We start from the raw sequence: 27174 nt of genomic DNA on the forward strand, positions 1-27174 counted from the left end.
GGAGACACCCTCAGCTCCTCCTCCATTAGGTCGCTCTCCAACCTCATTTGCCATGCCAAACCAGCAGGGAGGGAGCAGGGCTTACATCCTGTGGGTGCTAAGATGCAGCTGGTAACATGAGTTCCTTGGCCACCTTAGAGGAAGGACAGGATTTCACTGTGAGGATAGCCAAATAGGTGCATGCTATTAATGCTTACGCAGAGAGAAATGAATCAAAAGGAAACGAGGGCTTGCTGAAGCAGCACTAAATCAGGACAAAAGAAAACCTTTTAATTAGCATACCTTGCAAAACTTTACAAATGTACAACATAGTGCAAAATCGTAGGGTCGTATCAGCTTGAAGTATCAAAGCAGCCAAGAACAGCCAAGAAATACAATCACACACTGCCTTTCAAAAAAATGCATTGAAACAAGTTTTTCTCTTTCCCTTGATTTCCGCTTTTTCGAAGAAAACTGTGTGTGTCTTCTAGTAAATAATTTTCATAACCACAGGCAGTTTTTATATCATAAACAGAAAATTTGTGAAACTCTCATTGGAAGCAGTGCCTAACTGATCCAAAAAGTGTAGAAGATATTAGACTGGTTTTTTTTAAATCCAGATAACTATGCAGTCAGTGTATCAACTACAAGAAAACTGCGTACACCCTTTACTGCCACCATTTTTACTGCCCTGCCCCTTCCCTGTTAGAACTATGGATGGATAGATCAGTAGTTTCTCATACTTACAAGAGATTTAGGAAATATTGACAGATCCAGTGAACAACAAGCCTATAATTCTCTAGTGAAATATCCCTGATGAGCACTTGCCCAGTGGCGCTTACTCCCTGGTGCAAGAGATCGCAGCCAGAACTATTCTTATTACTATTAAGAGTTTCAGCCATCTGCCTCGAGGAACAGATGAGAGATGCAACAGTTCCAGATAATTATACAAGATGCAGATAAAGAGCTGCAAGAGGAACAGCTCTCTCTCCCACTCACAGATAGGTACTACCACTACCATTCAAATTGTGCTTAATTTCTAAACTCACGATTTGCCAGAAATCATGCCTTCATAATACAGGTGGGTGGGTGGGCTGTTTGCTGCTGGTGCTCTTACTCAGCAATGAAGGCATTTTGCACATGCTCAGAGTAACACATTTAAGAGGTACCATGTTCTAGGCCCAAAACCTTGAAACAAATACAGCATTTCAGGACTGGACACTGATGGCCTGCATCTCCAGTTAAGCCTGCCCTTAGGTCCCATCTCTCTCTGTTTATGTGGGCACCTTTGCACTACTGACTTGAACTGGCTTAGTAGTCATTTCCTCCCTTTCTTGGAGGGTGGAGCTAGGGAACTCCTACAAGACAATTCTCAGTACTTTCACCAAACTAACAATCCCAAGATTCACCAGGGGGAAGCCATGATCCTAAGCCTGAGTTTTAATATTGACACCTCTCTCTAAAACCAAGCAATCCATCGCATTCCACAGGATATTAAACAGCTGTAGCTGTTTTCCTGTAGTATCCACCAATCTACAATAATTCTAGAAAAACTCCTATTCCTCATTTCCTCGACAGGCATTTTATAGGAACACACTTTCCTTGAGGTAACAAAAGTTCATGGGTCCTTCCGAGACAGAAGGATCTTTTCAGACATTCACCTTTCTGATACACCACACCAAATCCTTCATTACCAATCAGGGATGGTGCTGAGAATACGTTCATACCCACGGGACCAAATGACCCACAAAGGAATTAGCAAGAGAGCACTGATGGCAATCCAAAACAAGGACTCTCCAGGAATAAACACCTCTCTTCTTGGCAGCACTTAACCTACCTGGGAAACCGCTCTGAACACATCCTCACCCTGGAATCCACCACATTCATATCAGCTCAATCAACCACTCAAGATAACCTCTGTGATAATACTTTCTGTAGTGAACATGCTACTCATGTTAGTTGGTGAAAACTCTTCACAGGCATTACAGACAAATAAGATGAAGAGAGTGGAAGCGGCGTGTGCATTCCCAAGACAGACTCTTGATATTTTGGGGAACCTGGCCCAGGCCCAGATGATGTAGATCTTTCTACTGGCAAAGAAGCGAAGGGCAGTGTTGCGTGTTCTATCTGCAGAGGGGGATTCAGGGATTTCTGCAAGTTTGTCTCATGCTGCAGTTTAAAAGATAACTCCCCTTAAAAGTCATCTCAAATCCTGGGTCTTCAAAGACAGGCGCCTATCAGAACTGAAACAAAAATTTCACATACATTCACATTTTCCAATTTTGCTCTTTGAAACTCAGCTTTGCAAGAAACATTTTTAAAAATTCAGTGAATACAAAGCTACATCCATAATCTATGCTTTTCTACAGCTTTAAAAAGCTCACCAAAATTCAGTGCCCATAACTGGGAATGCTAAAATAGTCAGATTTGATAAATAAAAATTAGAATACTTGCAAAAAAAGACTAAAATTTGAGTTATCTTCCCGGCCCAAATTCACTTTAGATCTAATACAATTGTTTTATGTGGTCAAATAATGTGGTCAGCCCAGCTCCAAGATCAATTTGTTACTTGCCAAGCTGGTCTGGCTAGTGCCAGGTTTTAGGAGAGCGGTCGAAAAAGTACTTCTGTAACGATGCAACATCTGTTGCACAGGCAAATTCTTTGGGGCTTTAATTATGAGACAGGAGGTATAAGATAATGGAAAAGAAAAAGGACAGTGCTATGTATCTTCCTGATCCATCATTCTGTGAGCCGTCCGGAGGCTACGTAGAAAGGGGATGGCATATAAAAACTTTAAATCAATCAATCAATCAATCAATCATGGGAAGGTTTCTGCCTCGTCACTGATTGCGCCGTCTCCTCACATTGTCAGGCGAGAGAGGGGGGGAAAGGCATATGGGTTTTGTAGTTTGGTAGGAATCCCAGAAAACTGGCCCCTTTCATCTCAGGAGATGGTGAGCAGTGGAAGTGAGAATGGTGGTGAGCTGTGAAAACTTCTGACGGAGGAAAAACCCACAGCGCCCACAGTGCATTGGTGCATCTGCTGCTGAGTGACTGGAGCCTCACGTCCAGGCGGGCAGATGTTCTGACAGGAGAAAGGAGAAGACACAGAGTCTCATCAAGCTATGCAAGAAAATCGCTCCTCGTTCTCACGTGGAGATGTCAGATTTAATAAGATGCGATCGTGGTTTTTAAGACCGCACGGGAAAAAGAATGAAGCTGTAGTTCTGGACTGAGTACAAGGAGTGGAACTTTCGGGGCCTTTGTGAAGATGCCCCCAAAGACTTGGGTGTCCGACAAGATGCTTTCCAGAACGACATCTCTCCCTAGAAATACAGAAAGTGGAGAATGTTTCTACCAGCACGTGAGCTGGAGACATGAACATCTCTGGACTTATGCAAAATGTGAATCATCAGCTTCCTCACTGGAGAAGCAGGACAAGTCTGGCTACACAAAATAGGAGAGGGGTCTATTTGATAGGCAGGTCAGTGGAGTACAAATGTACTAACTGAAATGAAATGACATCAGTGGAGCGTGTTTCTTTTTTCCTGATGATTTTAAATAGCCAAACCCTAAAGAGTTACAACATTATAATTATAAGGGATCCTTCACAGTGTTTTTCATTCAGGTTTCCATGGAATTCTTGTCCTGTGACCACAAATCCAGGGGGTTCTGGATCCAACATCCTGCTTCAAGTGCCTTTCTCTGAACCAAGAGGAATCAAAGAAATCCGTCAGAGTTCTTGCTTCACACCCAAAAGTTAATGAACCCTCAGAGTTGCATTTACAGACACTTTCAAGCTGCTGATTTATTTCAACTCAGAATATAAATGCATGGCTTTGGAAATTTAGAACTGTGCAATAAATTACATCAGAACATGTGCAGGGATATCTTGAAAAAGCGGAGCTGGACACTCCTTCTCCAAATTATAAAATGAGTAAACCGGAAGATAGACACACAGCCAACACAAGGGTAAACTTCTTAATTAGCTCTGACCTGAGAGCCCATGTGGTACATGGGTTACAGCTGGGCCAGGACTCGGGAAATGGCTGGAAGTCAGCCACAAAGCTCCGGGGCGACTTCGGGCCCGTCACTGACTCCCAGCCAAAGAGGGTAAAACGGAGAGCGGGAGGAGTGCCATGCAAACTCCTGGTGTGGAGCAAAATGACGGGATGCAGGTGTCCAAATAAAGCAACGCAGGGAGCTCTGGCTGTTGGACAGGGACCCAATCCCTGAAAAATCCCCAAGACATGAGTGCTTGGGGTCCTTTCTTTGCTTCCCAGGCCTCCACCCAGTCCCCCGATCCTCATAATTCTCCTAAAATCTTGTATTGTTTTTATTTTACTTTGTATTATTTGGGTTTATGTGTATTTATTGGATTTTGACTTGAAACCTGTCCAGAGACCTGCAACATATTGGACGGGGTAAAAATACCCAAATAAAACAAAATAAAAATAAAATGATCAGGAAAAAAGAAACTCTGATTCATCCTGCGCCGCCACATGGGGATGCTTGATTGCAGGAAGGGGATGCTGCCCACCAGCTAGTCTCCCTTTGTTCTCCCACACCACTTTCCGGGAGCCCTGTGGGTGCCGCTGGATGGGACCGCATCCGTACACCGTGGAACAAAAGGCCCCTTCTGGAATCCCCGTGCCAGCAAAACCAGCCTTGGCATGGAAAGTGTGCCTCCACCTTCCCCTATTTCCTTCGCGGGAGAGAAGTCAGCGTCAGCCCTTACCTGGGCAAGAGGCTTTAAACTGAGGGAAACACTCAGAAGGATTTGCATTCCTCACCAGACCCACAGCGAGCTTCTGCATCTTGGTGCAAAAACACAAACTACAAAACACAAGCACAGAAGGAGAGAGAGAAATTCTCATGCAGGCGAGGCTGGGAACACTGGACAAGCCCCGGCAGGACTGCCGGTTCCCCGGCAAAAGCCCTGCGCTGGCATGCTGCGTCGGTCAGACTCGATGGTCTTCCAGCCCCTTCCAAAGCTACTCTTCCATGATGCGAACTACAGATTTGTGTGTTATTGCGACCAAAGGCGGGTGGAGGCTGGCAGCTGAGGCAAAATCCACCTCTCCAAGGCCCAGGCGAGACGGGAGCGGGCCTCCCCCTGGATTTCAGCCCTGTGCCTTTAGGGGCTGGTGGGGGACCTCCTTTGGCCCGAGGGCTGGGTTGCCTTGGGGACCTTCCAATGACTGGCAGGTGAAGGGGCGGGACCAACAAACCAAGGGTGGAGCCAAAGGCACCAGCCTGCTTTCGCTCAATCCCATGACTGACCATAAATAAACCTGGGAGCAGGGAGGTATTTCAATCTCTTAGGCTGGGGAAGGGGCTCCGCAGAAGCAGGGAGGCCACCAAATGATGGGTGGGTGGGAAAAGGGGGCAGAGCCATCTGGAGAACCGCATGGCATGGGAATGGGTCAGATTAGACACACAGTAAATAAATGCTAGGGTGGAAGGAGCCCTGGTTGGAAGAACCTTGCCACTTCCTCCCGGTTAAGCACGGCGGGAGCGCAAGCTCAGACAGACTTCCTTCCCTCGTGCAAGGCGTCTCTTACCGAGGACAGACTGGCCTCCACGTCACTCAAATTCCACTCGCTGGCTGCTAGAGCAGGGTTGAAGACCTGGCGGAAACAAGGCACATCTTCTTCATGGAAAATGAGCAGCAACTTGCAAATCACCGAGGAGAGTTTTTGTTTGATCCGCAACCAAACAAAGTTTCATTTTTTCTACAGGGAGGGTCCTAGCCATTGTGGCCAGCATTATTCTGATGGTAAGAAGCAGTTTACCAGATCTCCTCTGCGGGGAGCTTTTTAGGGCAGTGAAAACCAAATAAAGAGGAATGTAAACAGGAAGTCAGGGCTGGATTAGCCTAAGGCTACAGCTTCCCAGAGCAGCCAACCAAATGCGTCTGCAGGTGCCCCTTCCTCAGCAACTGGGATTCAAAGGTAGAGTGGTTGCGAACATGGAGGTTCCACAGAACATCAGTAATCAACTGCCCCACGAATTTCCCCAAGCTTTCCAGCAACAAGCGACATGGTGACGCCTCGTGGCAATTAGGTCCATCCTTTGCTTGTGCATCGAGGAAGCTTTTTCCTTCCACCTGAAATCTTAAAACCAGCTACCAGGTTTTGCCTTCCCAAATTCCTTTAGCTAAGTTTCTGTGCCAAAAAGGGAGAAGGGGTTTAGCTGCTGGAACGTGGAATGATGCATCTCTTTCTATTTGGCAAATTTCAGCCAGCACGCTGCGGCTGAACGCAAAGTACCCGCTGAACTCAAAATCCACAGACTTGCAATTTCCTTCCAACCAAACCTGAGATTCTCAAAGTGTATCTTTTGGAATGTCCACGTCACAAATCCAGGACCTCAAAGCCTGTGAGCGAATGACCCAAAGAACGGTGCCTGCTCTCAGCTGCCATGAGATTTACGAATAAGGACAGAGATGGGCACAGGTAGATTAAACGCACTTACATCCAGAGTGTTGCCGGCCTCCAGGTTGTACTGCTGGTTTCTCAGGAGGATCTGAAGGCCTTCAACATTCAAATCAGCACCAGCATCCAAAGCATCGGGCATTTCTGCCCTGCGAAAACACAAGGGGAAGAGCGGCCAACGAGGATTCAGGGTCCAAGTCCGTCCAGGGAATGTGCGCGTGGCCTCGCTTGCACAGAAAGATGCACAAGGCACCTATGCAGTGCTTTGGTCCCCCCTATTCTGTCCTCACAACCACTTGGTGAGGTGGGTCAGGCTGAGCGGTGACCAGCATGAACCTGCTGCGTGGCTGAGCTAACCTCTGAGCCCAGCCTTACTTACTCGCGTCTTGTATCCAAACCATCAGATTTTAGCTGACCATTATTTTTTTTAATCAGGGCCAGCAAATACCCTCTCACATCAAGAACAAAGATGCTGTTTTGTAGGAGTAGAAGGCAGGGGCCGTCGAACGGACCCTTCTAAGACCATCAAGTTGATGCTCAAAAATTGCCTCGCCGTGCCACAGTTTGCACCCCACAGGGAAGCAAGTATCTGAGAAAGGACAAGGCGGGGAGGCACTGAAGGCAAAGCAACTCCTTGCTCCTCCTTGGAAAAGCTGTAGTTTCTGTTGTAGGAGAAAGACAAGCAGCCGTGGGAGTGGGAATGGGCACTGTGCAGACTCCCCAAAAGGGGCAAGTGCAGGGGGAGGAGTACCGTGCTAAAAGCTGACTGCAGAAGCCGCTCAGGGCCACGCAAAAGAAGGCGTCTTTCTTCCGAAGACACTTCCGATATCTGGCGAGGGTGCCAGGGCTGCCCAAAGACACTTGGCTGGTTTGCTCCATGCCCCCGGGGGCAAGTCATCTCTCACCCACCCACCCTCATTCCTTTCCACAACTCAAGCTGCACAACTGCAGGCCTGGCTGAGTTATTTTGGCAACCAGGAGAGGAAAAACCTGGCAAGCGTCTCCCTGGAAGTAGCCCGAAAGTAACTGCCTTGCTTTGCAACACTAGTACGGATATTCTTTATCTGATTGTCAAGAGTTCGAATTTTAAATTTGCTTTTTATGTTAAAGGCTGCTCAGTACTTTATATGAAACCCAAGCTTTTTTATCCAATTCTTCTTAATCTTGTTGGACAACTGTGAGCAGTGGGTCAGTTTTCCTTCAGTCTCCTCACAGTCCAACCATCGTCTTTAAATACTTAAAACCTTTCTAAATACTTTCTAAACCCTTCTAGGTTTCATCAAATGCACTGCAGATCTTTTGTTCAAACCTTAAGCAACTGAATTTCTTAAAAAAAAAAACAACCAGTTCCAAAACATGATTAACTTGCAAAATTTCAGCTGTTCCACATCACATAACACTGAACATTCATAATCTGACCATAAATTATTTTGCTTTAAATAAATTTGGGTAGACCAAGTCCATTTCTTGCACGCAGTTCTTACATCCGTCAGTCCCAAGCTCTGATAGACAGCATATAGGTTTCTTTCTCCGTTTTTTAAGTCGCACACGCAGGGCACCCCGGCTTCCCAGCTGCGTGACTTTCCCAAGCAGCACAAAAGGGGACCTGAGCAAACTGCCCTCCTCAATGTCAGACAATTCTAATTAGTTGTAGCAATGTTTTTAACTATTTTATGGTTGTAATACATTTTAATATACATTTTTTTGGCTTTTTATGTAAACCGTCATGACATTTTATAATAATCCGGCAGTGTATAAGACATTTAAACAAACAAACAAATAAATAAAAGCTCTTTTTGGATGAAAGGCCCTTCTGAGCCTTCAGATATGGCTCTTACATTGAATGCCAAGTTTGCCCACATACGGAATTAACATCTCTGGGGCCACTTTTCGAAAAAGCGAAGGGTGCAGCATCAGGTAGCACTGGAAACTCTGAAATGCTTCCTGTTTGTCTCTCGGAGAAAAGGCTATTAGCCTAAACATCCCCCCAGTGCATTAGTTTCCCATGCAAGGGGGATATTTTGTAATTTTTTTAAACAGAGAATGAATATTCAATGCATGCATTTCCTCCATGTGCCTCTTGAAGTGATACAGTCCCAGGAGAGTCACCTTACAGTATGCTCATGTATTTATTTTCTTTATTTAAGTGTTTATATGCTACCTATTTTGCTAGCAGCATCCCTAGGCAGCTCACAGTATTAAAAGAACTAACAACAAACCTGTAAAACACTAAAACCAATAAATCTATAAATCACAAATTTAAAATTCCAATCAGATTAATTTACTCAGACAGGTTAGAGTAGCATCCATGGAAGGGACTAAATATTAAAAAGACGAGTCTTCGCCTGGTGCCAGAAGAGTGGCACTAGGTGAACCTTTTAAGGAAGGCATTCAAAATACCTATTATTCATTTATTCATGCAAAGGTTTTGTACCCCGTCCACCACTCTGATGTCTCGGGATGGCTTATAAATATAATTGCTCTTCCCCAGAATGGGTCTTTGTTTGCCCTTTCCTTCCTGCTTTTCCCTTTTTATATGTATTAAGCCCCCACCCCCGCAGGGTTGCCGTCTGTCACATCTTCCTGCCCGCCTCCCTGCAACTCCTTCCCAGTGGCTCACGCCTGCCCATCGCAGTGCAGGAAAGGGTCCATTGTGGCTTTTGCAGAAAATAGCAGGTAGCGGTCTTTTCAGCAGCCTGGCTGTTCTGAAAGGAATCGGATGTGGAGATAATTGGCTTGAAGGAAAGTTTGCTACTTCTTATCTTTCCAGTAGTTTATTGGGGGGGGGGGGGGTCGCAGGGCAAGACTGAGTTGAGGCAGGATGACCTAAAAGTCTTGCAGCTAGTAGTGCAGGTGCTTAATACGCTTCAGAATGGGAAGGACACACCTCGCACAGGTAATGGGGTTATTAGCATGAAGAGGGGATGCCCGAGAGGGTGGGGGAACATATCAAGGTGTGGTATGATAGAGGCGGATGCAGAAGGCTGCGACCTCCTAGGAGCCTTGCCAATCAGCGAAAAGGGGAGGGACTATGTGGACGGGATAGGGAACGGAAGGATGCTCCTGGCGTTAGGGTGTGCCTGCTCTGTGGGACACCTGCCCCAGCAGCCGCGATGATGAATTTATTTAAAACTTTTATATGCCGCCCCTTCTGCATGGCATCTCAGGATGGCTTACAGTCATTAAAATCAAATACACTATAACAATCTCTAACAATAAGCAATAACATATAGCGAATAAAGATAAATTAAGTAAAAAAAGTGACTGTACATTAAAATACTAACTTTTAAAATAATGGGTAAAAAAAAGGCTTTGACCTGGCGCCAAAAAGAGTATAAGCCCGGCACCAGGCAAACCTCTCTGGGGAGCGCATCCCATAATCTGGGCGCCACCACAGGGAAGGCCCCGCTTTGAGTAGATGTCCTTTTTAACCACTTTCAAGAAGGGTTCTCGCTGACCTTAAGGGGCGTGACGGCATACAAGGTTATATCAGCAGAAATTTAGTGCTGCTTGAATTTGTGTCATGAATTTATTTCCTTGAGGAACAGAGTGATTCTCACAATAGGATGCGTGCACTGACGAGCGGGCAAAGAAACAACCCCCAGATGTTTCTCCCGCATTCAGTATGTGCCCTTAAGATGGGCTTTCCAAATGGCTTAGGAGGAGAAGAAATTGTCTTTCTCAGACTTAAAAGTTACACAAGATAACACATTAAGTTTTCTGGGATGGTGGAGCCATCTACAAATCTTGCAACAAAAATCTGGCAGAGAGAGGAAGCCTAAAAAGCAAAGAGGTCCTTGGTGCAGAGATATGGTGGCCACAAATGCAAATAGAGATGCAAATTTAGGAAAAGCTCTGATAATTCCAATAGAAATCCACTACATTTCACCACTGCGTGCAAAACTGTGGCCAGGTGGCCTGCCAGGTCACCCTTTTGAACGGCTTATATCGTTCTCTCCCTCTAAATTGGCCGGCCCTTCCAACAGAGGAGGCCCTCAAATCAAGGACTACCCCCTGCAAAAGAGGACACAGGGCCACCTCCCTCCCAAGTGCATTTATTGGGCAGGCCCTTGCAACTTAGCAGATCCCATCCATCCTCAGCAGCCCCTGCCCACCGCGACCAGCACTAAGGCAAGATTAGTCCTGACCGGCCCAATAGACCTGAAACCCTATAATTGTATCTTATAAATAGGAAGCATTCAGTGCAATCCACTTCCCATGGACTCCAGTCCATGAGCCAAAGCAGGAAGTGTGTCAAACCATCCCGACAACCCATTTTAAACTCATGAAGACCACTTACGGAGCTGGGATTGGAAAGCGCTTTGTCTTTTCCCCATTTGAGCTTCCCTCGCTCCAACTCCCCCCCACGCTGTAGCTCCACCCCCTCCCGTTCCAAACACTTTGTCACTATCAGGAAGCCCACCCTGCTGAGAAGGGCAGACCACGTGGGGGCAAGGAAACAGGTGAGCGTCCCCCCTCCAGGGTGGATTCACAAGCTCTCAGGGGCCACGAGAGCTTGTGGGGGCCACGTCCATGTAAACGGGGCGGAACCAAACTGCCAGCCCACAGTTCGCAAGTCTCTGAACCACGGAGCAGAACAAGGAGCGTAGCCAACCAGGGCCTGGGGGGGGGGGGGGACCGGGCCCGGGAACCAGAGGGTCTGCACCGCTGCATCAGAGGCAATGAGCAGCAGCGGCCGCTGTTGCTGACGCCGCGGCCCGTGGGGCTGATTGCTCGCCCTGGGCAATCACGCGCACCCCCGGCCCCGCGCGTGCTTACCTTTCTCCGCTGGGAGCAGGCTGCATCACCACGGCGCCGGACTGCAACGCTTCCGTGACGTCCGATATGATGGGGCCTCTGGCGACGGTGGGGCTGCTGAGGCACAGGGCCGGTTCCGCAGACGGCTGGAGGCACCGTTGGGGAAGAGAAATGCCTTTTTCCCACTAATACCGGTGCTGCCTTAAATCTACCTATCTGGCCTTCCACAAACAGGCTCCTTCCTGAGGAGCTGGACCACAACTTCCATCATCCCCAGCAGTGGCCATGTTGACTAAGGGAGATGTGAGGCGTAGTCCTGCATCTCAGGAAGGCAACAGCTCGAGGAAGAATGCCGGGGAGGCTGCCTTGGAAAAGCAGCAGACTTCAGGCGGGACCAAACTCACAGGTGCTCCGAGGACAGAGTCGGAGACTAAGCCCAGGGGAAGAGCTTCGCCCGGCCCAGGCCTGGGAATATGCTTTAATCGGTATAGGTCAGGGTGGCCAGACTGCCCCACCAGGAAGCCGCACGTGATGAATGCCAGGTCTTTGGGAGCAGCAAGCGGGTGCCCACAGGTGATGAGCCGCGAGCCGCACGCGGCCCCCGAGCCTCGGCTTGGCCACCCCAGTTGAAGCTATTGTCGCTTTTCGACATTATCTGAAATGTGGTTTTAAATTTTGGTATGCTCATCTTCTCTGATGCTTGTATGGCTTTCTATATTTTGTACTGCATCTTACGCATTGCCGTAAACTGCAACAGAGTTTTGGCTATTGGGTGGTACAAAAATACAATTGATAAATAAATCGAGTTCCCAAGAGCAGAGTTGTCTTAATGCATACGTTCTATTTATGCCTGTTTTCCTTCAGGGAATCCAAGGCAGTTTACATGAACCACCTTCTTGCCATTTTTCTCCTCACAACATCCTTGCAAGGTAGATTAGTCTGAGTCAATGAATGACCAAAGGCAATCGCTGACTTTCATTTCCAAGGGGGACTGGAAGCAGCGCCCCCTGAATCCCAAATCTTAGGCATATATTAAAAATAATTCCTGTTTTAAAGAACAATTGGTGGCAGGTTTTAGAAGAATCAAAGTGTTTTACCTTACCAAAGAGCCAATCTATTCTTATTTAGACAGAAAAAAAGGCTAATGACTTCAGAATAGCCCAGCCAGCCATGTTATCGGCCGTTTTTTTGTTTTTTGTTTGGTCTAGTCAAGTGTAACATTGCGCCCTAAATCTTCCAGTCCTAATTGTAAGAAATTTTTATACTGACAAAAATATTTTCAGTCTAATAAACGTTGCAACCCTAAAGGAAATTATCCATACTATGATTCTCTGAATTTTAATTCAGAACTCAGCTTGGCTCATTTGCGTTCTCCTGTGAGAGCTGTTTGGTTGTTCATTTGTTTGTGAGGGGAATGTGCACATTTTGAACAGAAGGGTATGCATTTCTGTGCATATTTTTCAGACGTGTGCACCCCCCCCCATTCACCGAAGTGTGAGATTGTGGACGTTTTAAAATGAGTACCTTAAAGGACATATTTGTGCAGTTGCCACCCCCAAATCCATTTTAGCTACGCAAACACATTTTCTGAAGGGCATATTTGAAAAGGATGGTTTTAGAAATGTGCACTTACAAGCCCAAATCCAAATCCAGGGCTTTGCACACCTTTCCTGGGAACATGCACTTGAGCTCGGGGTTGTGAATGGGGCATTTTCAAGCAGGCTGTGAACCAGACGGAAATGTGTGTACACAGCTATCCAGAGCCAGCCAGAAGACAAAAATTCGAACTCACAGACTCGATGAAATAGGAATCATGAAGGGGATCCAGAGATAAGGGCCTCCTGAACTTGGCCATTTGTGGAGTGGCGTTCCGATCATCCAACAGAAGAGGTCTGTGAAAGGGAGGAGAGCAGAACATCTCAGCACAACCTTTTGGCCGCAGAGTCACAAAAGCAGCAGCATCTCTGGGACAGGAAACCAGGAAGTGGCAGGGAGAACAGTTCCCAGAATTTAGCGCTCATTACAAGAAGCCTTGAAAGTAGATAACAGCATTACTACTCTCATCTAAGACTGTGTGCTTGGGTATCTCATTTGCTTTTGCTGGAGCCTGAAGTCCACCAGCTGTAGGCAGGTTAAAAAACAGTGACTCTGAAGGGCAGGCCCAGAACTGTGAAATGAGTGTGCCTCTGAGCATACGCCAAGCCCAGAAATTGTCTGAAACGGGAACTTGGACACAAGCTTACTTGCTTCCTCAACATGCGGTCTTTATTTTAGGAGGATAATTTAGGACAGGGAAAAAATCTCCATTATTGTCAAGCTGTTTGAGGTCAGAAGAGTTTCATGAAAGCTCCCCAGAGACAGCAGTCAATCCTTGATCTATTTCACTGCTCCTAATTTAACTCTTGAGTTAAAAACAGGAAATTGACGTGAAGATGCATCTTGTTCTCTCTTTTTAAATAAAGACTCCCAAGTCTGGGCTGGAACTGGGCAATTCATTCACTCACACTATGAAATCAGGCGGTTGACCTCACCGCTCCCCACCCCACACACACTGCAAAGCACACCTGCGTGTTCGTCCCAGCCCAGGATCCTGGCTCCACTGAGCTGAGCAAACCTGGCAGGTGCAAACCAAGCAGGTGCAGCTCTCTTGCTTCACTCTCTGTTAGGGTGTTATATGGAGGACTGCCAGGCTGTCCCCAGATAATCTGGAATACGACCCCATCATTCTTCAGCCAGCACGGCCCTGTGATTGGGGAAGGCTGACGGGACACATTCTTCCAAACCGGCCTGCACAAACGTCACTGTGCAATTCACAGTCCCGCACAATAAACGAAATTAAAAACAAACAAGTTGGATGTATTCAGCCTGCATACAATAACTTAGAAGAGATTTTTAAAAGAATAATTAAAATTATTACAAGTATATATTACACCCAGGTGTTTCTCTAATACCTTTACTTGAAAGGCGCATTATAGGAAGGTAGCACTATAATGCTAAGTCACATACACCCACAGACACACACAGAGGATCGGCCAAAAACAGGTTTACCGTACACTGAATGGGTCAAGGAGGACCACGGACAATGGACAAATTGACGGAGTTCATTGCGCACGGATTTGCTGACATAGGTGCTAACCAGAATTTGTGTCAGAGAAATGACCCAGCCAGCACTGTGTACCTACCTTTGGCCACACTGCGTACGTATATGTAGGAAGCGATCTTGTTAAACCAGCAGTGACTGGAAAGGGTTTCTCCACCCCTATTTTATAAATATGGACTGTGTAATTGAATTATATTGTTTTAATGCACCATTAGTGGATATTTGCTACTTGAAAGATTTACTTTAGAGAAATGCTCATGCAAGGCCGTAAGACAGTGGATCAAAGCAAGGATCCCCCCTGTTCTGCTCACACAGCGGCCACCAGCTGCTGTGGACAGCTCACTAGAGCATGTGAACGCCTCTGACCCACGTTCCCTGGCAACCAGTGTACATTAACACACCACCCTCGTGCAGGATGTGGGGTACGACCGTAAGGACTAGTAATAGTTGGTGGCCCTCTCCCCCCTGAAGCAGTCCAATCCTCCATCCAAAGTCATCCAAACTGGTAGCCATCCCTACGTCTTACAATAGCAAAACCTATTGCTTAGCTGCACAATGTGTGAAAATAAGGAGTACCTCTTGCAAAGGTTAAGATAAAAATAAACTAAAAAGGGCTTTTAAAATGATGGCAGGGCTTTGTCAAGAACATCTGCCCCTCGATTACTCTTCTGTCCTTCCCAAATGAAGCCAGACTTTCTCCGGTGGGGAACGCAATAGGATCAGACATGGAGTTACGTCATGTGGACATGCCATCCCATGCGACTGAGCTGTGATGATTCCGCTATCGATGCTCCTTTGGGAGCAGTGCAGACCAAAGCTGTGTCCACAAAAGAGCTCCTAAGCAAAAGGGCTGCAAAATCCAGCGGTGGCCGTCAGCGGTGAGAGCCAGTGTGGCGTCGTGGTGAAGAGCGCGGGACTGGGACTCAGACGATCCGGGTTCTGGTCCCTGATCGGCCATGGAGCCCACTGGGTGGCTTTGGGCCAGTCACAGACTCTCAGCCCAGCCTACCTCACAGGGTTGTTGTTGTGGGGATAAGATGGAGGAGGAGAGATGATGTAAGCTGCCTTGAGCCCTTTGCAGGAAAAAGGCAGGATATAAATCAATCAATCAATCAATCAATCCTGACAAGGCCAAGAGGAAACTGCAGCAAAGCCCAGACGCTGTCGAAAGCACAAGCTGGGGCAACCCTTCCGCGTTCAGGGCATCTGAGAGAAATTCTGCTTAGGATTGTCCAGAGAGGCAGTGTGGTGTAATGGTTAGTCTGCTGGACTTGGACTCCTAGTCCCCTCTCCGCCAGAAAGCTCACAGGACAGCCACTCCCTCCCTCTCAGCCTAGCCTGCCTCAAGAGGCCGTTGTGAGGCTAAGAACAGGTGCACTCGATTACATAACCCGTTCCGTAAGGGCCTCTGAAGGGGAAAGGTGGGACATCGATGAATAGAAGAGGAGACCATTCCTCTTATGCTGCACGTGATCCTTTCCCTCCAGGGCCTCGCTTGGCAGTGGATCAAGTCAAAGGGGGCGGCCAGAGGCTCCCAGTGCCTCCTGCTTGCAGTTGTCCCGGGAGCACCCGGTGGCCCTTTCCTAGACCGCGAATACTGGGCTCCAGGGACTTGTCTTCCAGCCAGCCAAGACTTGCTCTTCGCCTGCTGACACAGCAGCCGGGCTGCATCTCTTGCGCCCCTCCGCCCCCAGCACAGGATGCCCTGAGCATCGTCCTGCCGTCACTTGACAAGCCCACGCGTGATCCAGCGGCTTGCCGGGGCCGCTCCCGACTCCAGCGCGCCCCACGCCCCTTTAGCCCCACGTGCTCGAAGAGCCCTCCGTGGTCTGCCTGGGGCCGCCTGCCTCCACACCCCGTTCTCTCCTGACCTCTCCTGTCAGGCCCTGCACACTCCCACAACAAAGGGCCCGGCGAGCTGACACGGTGCTTCGCCAAGGGCGCTGAATGGCCCCGTCAGCAGCTCTGACTCATCAGTTCGTTTTGCCGTCGCCATGGCGCCCTGGTCTGGTGACCCAGCACGCCACTTGGCATGGAGCTCGGGCGAACGCCACACGCTCCTTGCCGCCCGGGCCGCACGGGGGTACTCACAGTTTCCTCTTTATTCCCGCAACGCTGGGGCTTGATTGGAGCTGGCCGAAAAGAAACTGAATCAGCTGCCGGGGAAAAGCAAGGTCTGGTGTTTGTCACTGGGCTCAGGGGTTCAGCACCCGCTCCATTCATGCAAGGCACTCTCGCTTTGCCCCAAGCAAAGCAAGCGCGGGCCGACTTGGGAAGCGCTGGCCCAGCGAGGGTGCAGGCAGAAACTGCTCCGGCCGTACTTGGAGCAGCCGGGTCTGAACTGGCACCTTCTGGACGGAACCAGACACTGCAGCTCTGAGCCAGCCCTTCCTCAGCAGCCACGGAAGGAGAGGATGGCTGCATCTTTCTGAAAAGGAAGCCGGTCTCACACCAAAAGCCTGTGCCTTCGCTCTCTCTCTCTCTCATAGGAACACACACAATGTGTCTGAGCAGGCATTGGGTTATTTTGCACTGTAGCACAAGCAAAAGTTTATCCCAGACAAACTTTACAACCTGTGGGTTTGTGGGGGAGCTGAAACTCTGGGAGACACGGCTTCAAGGAGTGCTCAGTTGGGTCCCCAGCCCAGAATGTTCCTTCATCTTACAAACACCTTCCATACAACATTCTTAAAACTGACACGACTAACAACTTCTCTTGGATCATCACATTTTCTACCTTGTTGCTTTTGCACTAATAATCACACCTTACCTTGTTGATCACCTTTTGGTGTTGTGAATGATTCTGCCGGAGACACACAACTTCCCGCCACAAAACTTCGTTCTGCCTGAAAGGAATGAAGAAACGTTGACACATCCCCCCACTTTCCTTCTCTCTCTCTCTCTCTCTCTCTCTCTCTCTCTCTCTCTCTCTCTCTCTCACACACACACACACACACACACACACACACACACACACACTGCACACTTGCGTGCTTCAGTGAAACACACTGCAGCCTGACTAAACTAGAAGTCCCGCTGAGCAAGGCGCAAAATATTTCTGAGTATATTTCCATAGCACTTGGTTCCTGAAGAAGCACTGGCAACACAAAATGTACCCATCAGGTTGTACGGCTAATCAGAGCTTCTGCACAAAGCATCTTTGCCTGTCTTCCTCCTATTCCATTTGAATATTTTTCCTTGAACTGCCACTACGTCTTAACACATGATAAAACAGGAAGGCATCTTGGACTCCCATGTGCCATCGCCCACACAGCCGAGAGCCTACAACCATTTGAAAGCTATGAGGACAAGCCCAGAGCATCGCCCCTCTGGCTGGTCACACTCACTGCTTCATGTCCTGCATTTGACATTCCATCGTCTCCTGCTGGCTCCGGAGGACCTGGATCTCATACAGCAACCTGCTAAGGTCTTCCTGGCGCATCTTGGTTTCTTCATTTTTCACAACCGATACCTGCAGAAGCAAGAGAAAGGCACTGAAAGGACGGGAGACACATGCCATGGCCCTTTCAATCCCCTGCGTTCATAAGGGGGTCCCAGTGGGAAGGTCTTCTGAGACTGAACTAGCAGCTGCTCTCCAAGATGAGTGGAGGAACTAAAAATCCAGCAGTGCAAGGGCGGTTGTGTGCGTGTGTGTTCCTTCTAAGTGGACCCCCCACAGCCCATACGTTCAGTCCCTCACACATCTTACCTTCCTTTTGATGTGCTCCAAGAGGTGTTCGTGGCCTTGGAGGAAATACAGGTGCTGGAACTCCGTGTCGTCTCGCTCGGGCTTCACCAGCCCCCCCTGCTCAATATTCACCACTTTCCTAAAGCCGTCTAAAGGTAGAGACAGAATCGGGGAAGTGTAAAGGACTGGGAGCACCTGAGCATGTGAAAGGCTTCTTTGCAAACAGGGCAAGCTCTGGAGGGCACATAGAAGAGGCACCAAACCAGCCTTTGGATCCACCTCTCCAGCATCACTTTTCCTGCTTTCCTTGGAGCCTCCAAGGTAGGCAAAGGAAAACTAAAAGCGCTCCCAGGCTAGACCCTCTGCCTCTTTCAGATACAGGGGTCCTCGAAGGGCGCCTTGACTGTGGGCCACCCAAACCCTGAGGCCAGCGCCGATGCAAACCCCTTGAACCGCCTCAATATATGCAGCAAGATTTGAGCGGCTGCGAATCCCCTGAGTGGACACACCGCAGCAATCTAGGAAAGGGCTTCTGCACACCATGTGAGGCAGCCATGGGAAGAGGGGGAAACACCTGATGGAGCCCCCACTTTGGTAAAGACCACGGTCTGGGTGAAAGCAGCCTCCCTGCCAGAGTAGCCAAAGGCTTCACCGAGACAACATTCTCTTTAGCGACAGCAGCTAGTTCATCAGAATTGAGATGTGGATTTTGTTCAGGACTATACCACACTTCAGGCTCTTTAGTTTGGGGAAAGGAAGAGTCCAGGCAAAAATTTACAGATCAGTTCTGCTGGTTGTTTGAACTGGCCATCAGTTGCTTCAGAGATTGAAGAGACGTGAAACCTGGAGATGAAGCACAGCGCTTCTCTCAACTTTCTTCTGCACTCTTCGATGTGGCAGATACTCCCGACAACAGATCGTGTCCGACAGCGTCTCTCTGCCAGCACAACGGATTCCCTATCCTGCCTGAAGCTCCCCGCCCCCCACAAATCTGCTCCAGACAGTCAAGGAAAGTTCCAGTCTGTTCAAATATTTGCTATGCCCTGCCCTGTTGGGTGGGGATGATGGGAGTTGCCACCTGACACACCTGGAGGGAACCAGTCTGAAGAAGGCCAAGGTTGAGGAATACGCCATCCGTCCATGCAACGCGCCACCAGCCTCACAGCTGGGCTGCTGTGGGTGGAGACTGCTCCGCAGAGCGATCCAGGCACTCCTGCACAGCTGCAATTGCTCAAGGGGAATCAGGTGCACCAAGACACCTTTCACTGGTTCTTCTCGTGGGAGCCCCCCGCTGAACTTTCAGGGAGGCACGGGCACGCATGAATGCGGGGATAACCGAGAAAAACCACCATTCTATCGCAGCTGACAAAATTCGATGCTAACATGCAATTGTATTTAATATTAGACGGCATTTGATAAGTGACACTGTTATCTGAGAACCTCTGACAGATAATAGGCAGCAGTATTCAGCATTAGGTAACATTTCATACATAATGGTGAGGTGCAAACAACACTAAACCATGGATTAGTATTACAGGAATGAGGCACTTCTGCTTGCTGCAGCTGCGAGGAAGGGATTAAAGACTTTTGCTAGTTTTTAACGACATAATCACCCTTTTGTGTAATGTCTAAATTTGGACATACTGTGGTTAGGCTTAGCTATGGTTTATTGAAACAAGCCAACTTCAAACTGAGGTTTATGAAGCTGGCTTGTTTCAATAAATTATAATCAAGATTGATCACAGCTCAGCCTTCAGATGTAATGCAGCACTTTGGTGAAATGAACATGGAAGAGAAGCATCCACTCCTCTCCAGTCCTGGCCACACCAGACAAGCAAGGCGGAGTACGTGAACCCAAGCCATCTACACCTAACATGCAACAACGGTCCAAGAACGTCACTTTTGATATTTGAAAGGTGAACTGGGAAAATCTGTTAATTTGATAGCATTGAAATTTGCAAATTGTTCAATTCTACCAAAGCAGAACACATACTGCATGTAAACATGCATAAACTGTATGACCCATGCGATGCGCCATAGATGCATACTAGACGTATTCTGGGTATTTTTATTCTGATTCATTTACTTCGCAGACAGAATAACTTTTGCTTGTGGGCATCAGGAGCCTTCCATTTGGAACCCACAAGGGGCTGGAAGCTAGCAGGATATTTTGCTGACTCTGCAGAATGGATGCAAAGCTCTTCTGCCAGCTAATACGTTTCTCCCCAGGTTCCAATTAGGAGCCACCACAAAATCAAGCAGCAACGAGGCCTCATTTTTCTGAACACAAAGACACCTGCAGCTTTTCTACTGTGTGCACAATGACATTCACACATCATTGTGTGCTGATTCACATTCACAATGCCAGAAAATAGGAGTTTGTGATGCCGCCAGCTATTGCTGGACTCCAACTCCCATCAGTCCCAGCCAACATAATGGGCAAAGATATTGGGAGCTGTAATCCCACGTCTTCTAGTAGAATCCCAGATCCCTCTGTTTGGAGAGTTACTTACACATATTCAGCTGCCGGACAAAACTGGCCATGTTGTTGTGTTTGAAATACTTGGGAAGCACTTCCTTTGCAAATCGGCCCTGATCAAAAACATGGAAGCTGGTGCCATTCTAAGGGAAAGGAAACAGGCAGGATTAGGGTCCTTCCGCTATTATACACTTCTGCAGCTAAACTGCCAAAATGTGAAGCGGAAAAATAAATATAAACAAGCTTCGGCTCAGACTTTCTACATTCCGAAACTGCATGCAGGCTTCTATTTCAGACTGCAATACCTGAAAAATCAAGACATACACAGTTTTAATATTACCGGGTACAGTTAATCACCCAAGATCAGGCAAAATTCATTTTAAAATAAAAATTGAGAGTTGGAACAAGATGCGGCTTTTTTTAAAGGGTCCATTTTAAAGTCTTTTAGTTAGCAAGTAGTAAATAGTTATAAAATTATTTTTGTTTGTAGCCAGTTTGCCTGGAAAAAATGTAGATTTCGCTGGATCTTGGTGGTCTTAAAACACTTGTTTCTCCCACCAAGAACCCTGACCTGCAGATCCAAAATAAAGCTTCCTATTTAAAAGTGAAAAGCAGTTGCTTGGATTTCAGGAGCTTGGAAATGGACAGTACCTACATATTGTCCTAAGCCATCAGATTCACACATTCCCCCATCCTCCTGCATGGACAGGAAGGGCAGCTCTGAAGCTTCCACTTTTGCATAACCATGGTTTATTGCATTAACCAGACAGACAAACTGTGGTTAGCATTAACTACAAACAAGCCAACTTCAAGCCATCATTTCTGAGGCAGACTTTTTGAAACCACAGTTAAAGTTAGCCATAGTCCTGGGTCCAACCATGGACCAAGTTCAGATGAACAGTTGGAAAGGAAGCCACCGTGGCTTCTCAGGTGAGCCAGGCACTCTGCGCAACTTGCTTCTCGCAGTGGCCGAGCCCAAGTGGACGGCCGTGAAGCCCTCCCAGAACGCATGGCTTGCCTGCAGGACTCTGGGGCGATTCGAAAGGCTGTTCCCCATGCCAGGCTCACAGAACAGGAAGCTGTGCGAGCCACTATGCAAGCTGCATGCCACACACCCTGCTCACTGCAGCAATTTTCCTGCTGATCGTGTGAACCTGGCCACTACAGCGAGCTTCACTTAGTAATTCTAGACGTGAACACACTGGAGAACATTTGCGGCTCCTTACAACTCGTGCTGAGCAGTCGGTTTGTTGAGTGCTGAAGGCTAGAGTAGGAACCCAAATCCGAAACCCTTTTTGGAGTCAGAGAGCCAGTCTGCATGGTCAAAATAAGTCGGTGGCCTGCCTGAACCCCTGGCATGGGCCAAAGTGTCTGGCGCATTATCTGAAGGTGGGTGACAAGGAAACAACCCACAAGGAACCCGGGGGCTGTGGTAGGGTTATCTGGGAGCTGTTCCACCTCCCAACAAGCCGTGTGGCTCAGATTTGATCGATGTGACAAGCCATGCCATGCAGGCAATTGGGTACAAAGTACCGGGCACAAGGCAGGAATTAAAACAAGCCACACTGGCCTATTTTAGCCATGCTTGCTTGTTTGGTTGTGTGAACTGGCCCAGAGCATGCGAGAGCTGGGAAGTGTGTCATCTTGGGCAGTAGCTCCTACTCACTGTTCCACAAGTAACTGGCTCCCTCACTCTTCCAAAGGACACCCCAACCAGAAAGTGCATTTGGTGTTTCTGGGCCATTCTCTCTCAAGGGCCAGCCACTCTTCCCAGCGAGATGAAGCGGTAAAGCCAGGAGTCTTGCTTTACAGAATACAGTCCTCTGCTGTGGAAGTGACAAGGGAAAACCCTCTCTTTGAAGGTGTCCTTGATTGGGCAGGTTCAAGTGTGGCTTGCAGGAACATGAATGACCACATTCAAGACACCTTGGCCGTTTTCTGCGGTGGTGGGATATAACGTATTGCTACTTTAGTATTGCCTTTTCTAAACTTGCACATGGAAATTGGTGTCTTCCTTTTTGGTAATGCATTTTCTCTTGTTGGGTGTTGCATTGGATACCTTCAGAAGCAGGGCAGTCCTCTCTCTGCGAGGGACCCATCTCTTCCGGCTGTTAAACTTTTGCCCCACAAAATATTTGGCCGGGTTCATGTCTGGGTTAAACCTTTGCCTTGACCCCTACAAGGCCTTCTGAGTTACTGACTTTGTATCATGACTCCTACGTCAGACAATATTTGTGTGGCTTTTATTCCAACTTTCCTTCTGCGGCTTGTTTTCAAGAGCTTATGGTCAAAACGGATTGCTCCACACAGGCAGGACTCTGTTTGGTTGAGGAAGGTCTGTTTATGCCACAAGACAACTGCCAAGCCTGACACTCTGCAGGTGTGTCGGACTATTACAGCCCCAGAATCCCTCAGTTGGCATAAATGCCCAAGGGGTTCTGGGAAATGTAATTCTGCATCAGAAGAACGTCAGGTTGGGGAGAACTGATATGCCATGACAGGAAGACCTGACATACAGCAAGGGCTGCCTACGAAACCTTGGCGAATAAGGAGGGCAGCTTTCGGTTGGGAAAGAAAGCTTGGGCCACTTGGGAAGCGGTGAAGCCAACGTAAGCCGAAGCTGATGGTGCAAAAAACCCAGCGTGGAATACGGGCAAACCGGGTGAATCACCAGCAGAAGAAGGGGCAAGCCTCAACAACAGCTAAGGGCAGTTTTGGCAGCGGCCCTTGGCGTGTGGTTCCCCGGGGCTTCGGAAAATGGCAGCTCACTGCTGAGCAGAAGAGCCGCTTAAGGGGAACAAGGCGCGAATCGTAGTGAGCCACATGGCAGGCAACCAGCGTCCCAGGCCCAAAAGCCTGGCGTGGAACTGCCGATTAAGGCAAACACACGCAGTGGTTCACCTCCGTGACACACTGAGCCACGCTTCTTGCTTGCTCTTTGCATGTTTCTGCAACAGATGGCTGAATTGTGATGAGAATCCGTGTTTGTACAATACAGGGAATATTGCAGTTTTGAAAAAACCCACCAGGGCCTCCAAATTTATGTGCATACACACACCCAACTTTTTACAGGTACTGAAAATGGTTACAGATGCAACTGTGGATCTTCTCAGGTTCAGATCTTGAGAAGCAGAGGGTGAAAAATATCATTCCCACAACAAGAAGTTCAGAGATTGTCCCCCCAACTAAGCTCTGGTATAGTATTCCTACTTCATTTTTCCAGCATGTACTTCCTATTACTCCACTGGGAGCCATACTCTCTCCTACAGAAAGAAACCAAAATTGGAAGCGTACCCTGAAAACTAAGTAGTTTAAAACTTTAGGGAGAAGGAATGTGGGAAGCAAGCCTGCCATTCTGGCTTCTCACTTCTTAGTCTGGTATTTTGCCCCTTGGCTTGGGAATCTGGGAAAGATGGCTGAGAGCCCAAAACGTGGGAACTACGAACTATGACAATGGCACTTGTTGTCCCCAAATGCCATTTGCTCCGTGGTAGAAAAGGAAGCCGTAAGAGCTGTTTGGCTGTGCCAGAATCTGGGTGAGGAAGGTCACCCGTGGCAAAGGAAGCTGCTTGCACAAAGAGCGTGGGCCCATCTCGTTCTCTACTGACAGGGAAACAGCTCCTGCCAGAACCCTCCTCAGTCTACCTGAGGCCAGGTGCTCCTGCACTGAGGTGTGACCCATTAGCATCTGCAAGCTTCGCTGTCGTTCAATAAAAGGCTGTCTCCGTGGGACCCGTGCGGAATTCTATCTTGAAGTACAGCTTTTCATGCTTTTAAGCATTTAAAATGTCATTTATTCTATTCGGTTTCTATTAGACCTGTTGGTTATTTAAGTTTTTTAAAAATTTGACTTGTTTAACTGGCTCATTTTTAAATGCAGATTTTCTATTGCAAGCCTTGTGGAGACTACAGTCTTGAAAGGGGCTGTGGAATAAAAAAAACCCCCAGAAGCTGGCTAAAAATGATGGCAGCACATTGACTATTGCTTCTAGCATCAAACCCAAAAAGTATACTCTTCTGATGCCCACAGCATGCTTATTTTATTTTTACTTACTTGATTTCTCTACTGCCCAGTAGCTGAGGCTCTCTGGGCAGTTACAACAGTCCATTAAAGCACAATCTAAAATGCACCACAGTATAAAAACATTGAGGAAGAACGGCTGCACCAAGGTGCAGGTGAACAAGGGGAGACATCGATGCTTTTACATGCCAGTCCTCTGCTGCGCACTTATGCAGGGAACATGCTCGTATAGTGTGGCCAGCAATTTTTATTACCCATGCACAGATTTACCTGTACTAATACAGGTACTGTGGTTGGTAAGCTATCAGGTACATCTAGCCACACCCAATTGCACCTGTTTTTTTAACTGCTTAATGTAGGTTTTTTAATATTATTTTTTTAAAGTCACCGAGAAGCACTTCAGAGGCTGTGTGAAAGGATATGCAAGGAACGGAAAGCTTACGATGCCGGGGCATACAGAGAAATATCTACCACTCCGTATCATGCGCCTGGTGAGGGTGTGGATGGGGGAGTCCATTTCCTTCTCCCGTGAAGCCATGAAAAGCTTCCCTTGAAATGCCTTGCATGGGTCAAAGGGCTGCGGAAACCGTTGTTTGGGAGAATGAAGTTGCAATTCTGCACATACGCATTCTGAAACTAGGCAGTGCTGAGACTCAAGCATGGCCCAGGACTTGGGTTTTAGTCCCCACTTGGCTCACCGGGCGACTTTGGGCCAGTCACTCACCTTCAGCCTCACCAGCCTCACAGGGCTGCCAAGACCAACCTCTTCTGCTTTCTTGCAAGAGGAAAAACGGGCTGGGTATCACTGCACTCACAGAAGTGGGATCCCCTGTAGGCAAAGAGGTGCTCCCCGATCTAAGAACTCCCTGTAGTTACTAGGACGGACTTAGCACGGCCCTCTTCACCAGCGGTCCCGCATAAACCTCCCTCTCCTGGCGCTACTCAACCTTGCACTGCAAGCTTCCCCTAGAATAACGGGGGCTGGAAGGGCCCGGAGACCGTCCCCCGCGGAGAAATCACCAACACGGCATCTGTTATGGCTGGCCATGCACACGGAGGGGAGAATCTTTCAGATTTCTCCATTACTTTAATCATACTAAATTCTTCCTGACGTGAAGTGCCTTGCGGATCTTCCTGGGTTCTTACACATGCAGAACTGCCCACCCACCTGCTCCAGCAGCGCCGGCACAGAGCGGTCCGTGATGGGCTTGAATGTCATGTGGCTGTTCGAGCAAGTGGGGCACTAACAGGACCGGACGCAGAGACTCAGATCCAAGCTTGAAAGGGCAACGCTCCAAGCCTGGACGAACAGATCTTTGGTTGTGGCTTCTCCCACATGTATTCTTGATGAATTATATCCCACCATTTTTCTTCCTTGCAAGAAACCCAAGGGAGGTCACATAAACTTCCGTTCCATTTTCTCCCCCAAACCACCCCCCTGCGAGGTAGGATGGAGCGAAAGCCAGTGACCGGACCAAAGTTACCCAGTGAGCTTCAAGGCTGAGTGGGGACTAGAACCCAGTTCACGTAATTCCCGGTCCAGGGCTTTAACCACTACATCACACTGCCTCCAGATTGTCAAACTATCAAGCTCTTTTTGTGCCCATTAGGGACAGCTCTCCGAATGTGGGTAAAGGCTCCTCAAGACTGAATGGAGGGGAGATTCTCAGTCATCCCACCTCTGCTGAGAAAACCTAACCAAGAGCTCCCCACCTTCCGGGGCACTTTGTCACCGTCAAACCCTTGTCCCACCCGGAGCTTCCTTCCGAAGTGCAGGAGAAAATCCCTTTCGGGTAACTTGCCCCGGTTGGTCTGGCCACCACCACACGCAATTGGACTTGCCAGCACCATCTGTGGAACAGTACTCATAAGCCATAAACGAAGTGGCATATAAGTGTGGGAGGGAGGAAGGAAGCAAGGAAAGAAGGATGGAGAAAAGGAGAGACGGAGAGAAGGCAGCGAGAAGGTAGGAACGAAGGCTTAACGGTCTCCCTGACAGGACAAACACATGACCCCCATAGCAAGTCACTTTGAGAGTGGCCACGACAACATACAACCCCCTCGAGTTAACCTCGCCATCCTTCCATCAGAGCAGCCGTCCCCGGCGCTGACGCTACTCACAACGCTCCAGCAGATAAGATGGTTGGTCTCGGGGTCTTCGACCAGTGTCCAGAGCTTGGTGAGAAAGGCCGGGACCGTGCTGGCGTAGCCCTCCATCGCCAGGGACCCCGGGGACTCCTGCATGGCTTCTGCAGCCCTCCAGTTACAGCCCTGCCATGCCTTTGCTTGGCCACCGCTGCCCTCCCTTCTCTCTCTGCATGTGTCAGAGGGAGGAAGGGCCATTTACTGGTCCGGGCAATGCTGGGAAAAGGCCCTCCCGCTCCCCCAACGAGTCACATCAGCAGTGCTGCTGGCTCCCGCCCAAGCCCCACACAATGCCCAGGCATGCCCAACCGCAGGAACAATGCACGGCATGAAAGCGCCCCATGCTCGCTCGCACAATGCTCTGAATAAAGATGCCGCATTATGCAAAGAGAATACACTTGCTTGGACAAACACAGAGAGCTAGGAGGTCAGCAATCCACTCCAAAGGGCCAAGGGTGCCATCGGCCGACTCATCTTCCGTGCGGGCAGCCCGGGGGCGGAGGAGAGCAGCACACCCAGGCCAAGCCCCACTGAGTCACCCGCCGGGTCACTCCTCCGGCTGAGGG

General features: G+C 48.5%; 1 protein-coding gene across 1 annotated transcript; it reads right to left on the bottom strand.

Moving 5' to 3' along the window:
- Positions 1 to 287: 287 nt before the first annotated feature.
- Positions 288 to 26707, bottom strand: HSF4 (heat shock transcription factor 4). Its single transcript, XM_044434213.1, has 12 exons — positions 26585 to 26707; positions 20477 to 20585; positions 17985 to 18112; positions 17623 to 17747; positions 17046 to 17121; positions 16367 to 16431; positions 12968 to 13067; positions 11197 to 11321; positions 6458 to 6566; positions 5545 to 5610; positions 4719 to 4816; positions 288 to 3306 (listed from the first exon to the last, which is right to left on the bottom strand). The coding sequence occupies exons 1-11, from the start codon at positions 26705 to 26707 to the stop codon at positions 4751 to 4753; spliced, it is 1092 nt and encodes a 363-aa protein (XP_044290148.1). The 3' UTR covers positions 288 to 3306; positions 4719 to 4750.
- Between the last annotated feature and the right edge of the window lie 467 nt (positions 26708 to 27174).

Source organism: Varanus komodoensis, unplaced genomic scaffold (genome assembly GCF_004798865.1).
Source record: "Varanus komodoensis strain SLA01 unplaced genomic scaffold, ASM479886v1 scaffold27, whole genome shotgun sequence".
Lineage (NCBI taxonomy): Eukaryota > Metazoa > Chordata > Lepidosauria > Squamata > Varanidae > Varanus > Varanus komodoensis.

What these genes read in the sequence shown, in the direction of transcription:
- HSF4 (XM_044434213.1), bottom strand. Translation starts at nt 26,707, where the DNA reads ATGCAGGAGTCCCCGGGGTCCCTGGCGATGGAGGGCTACGCCAGCACG. An exon ending in TGTCCGGCAGCTGAATATGT is followed by an intron (nt 18,113 to 20,476) that starts GTAAGTAACTCT and finishes CTCTACCTTTAG; the next exon opens with ACGGCTTTAGGAAAGTGGTG. An exon ending in ATTCCTATTTCATCGAGTCT is followed by an intron (nt 11,322 to 12,967) that starts GTGAGTTCGAAT and finishes CGGTGCCTCCAG; the next exon opens with CCGTCTGCGGAACCGGCCCT.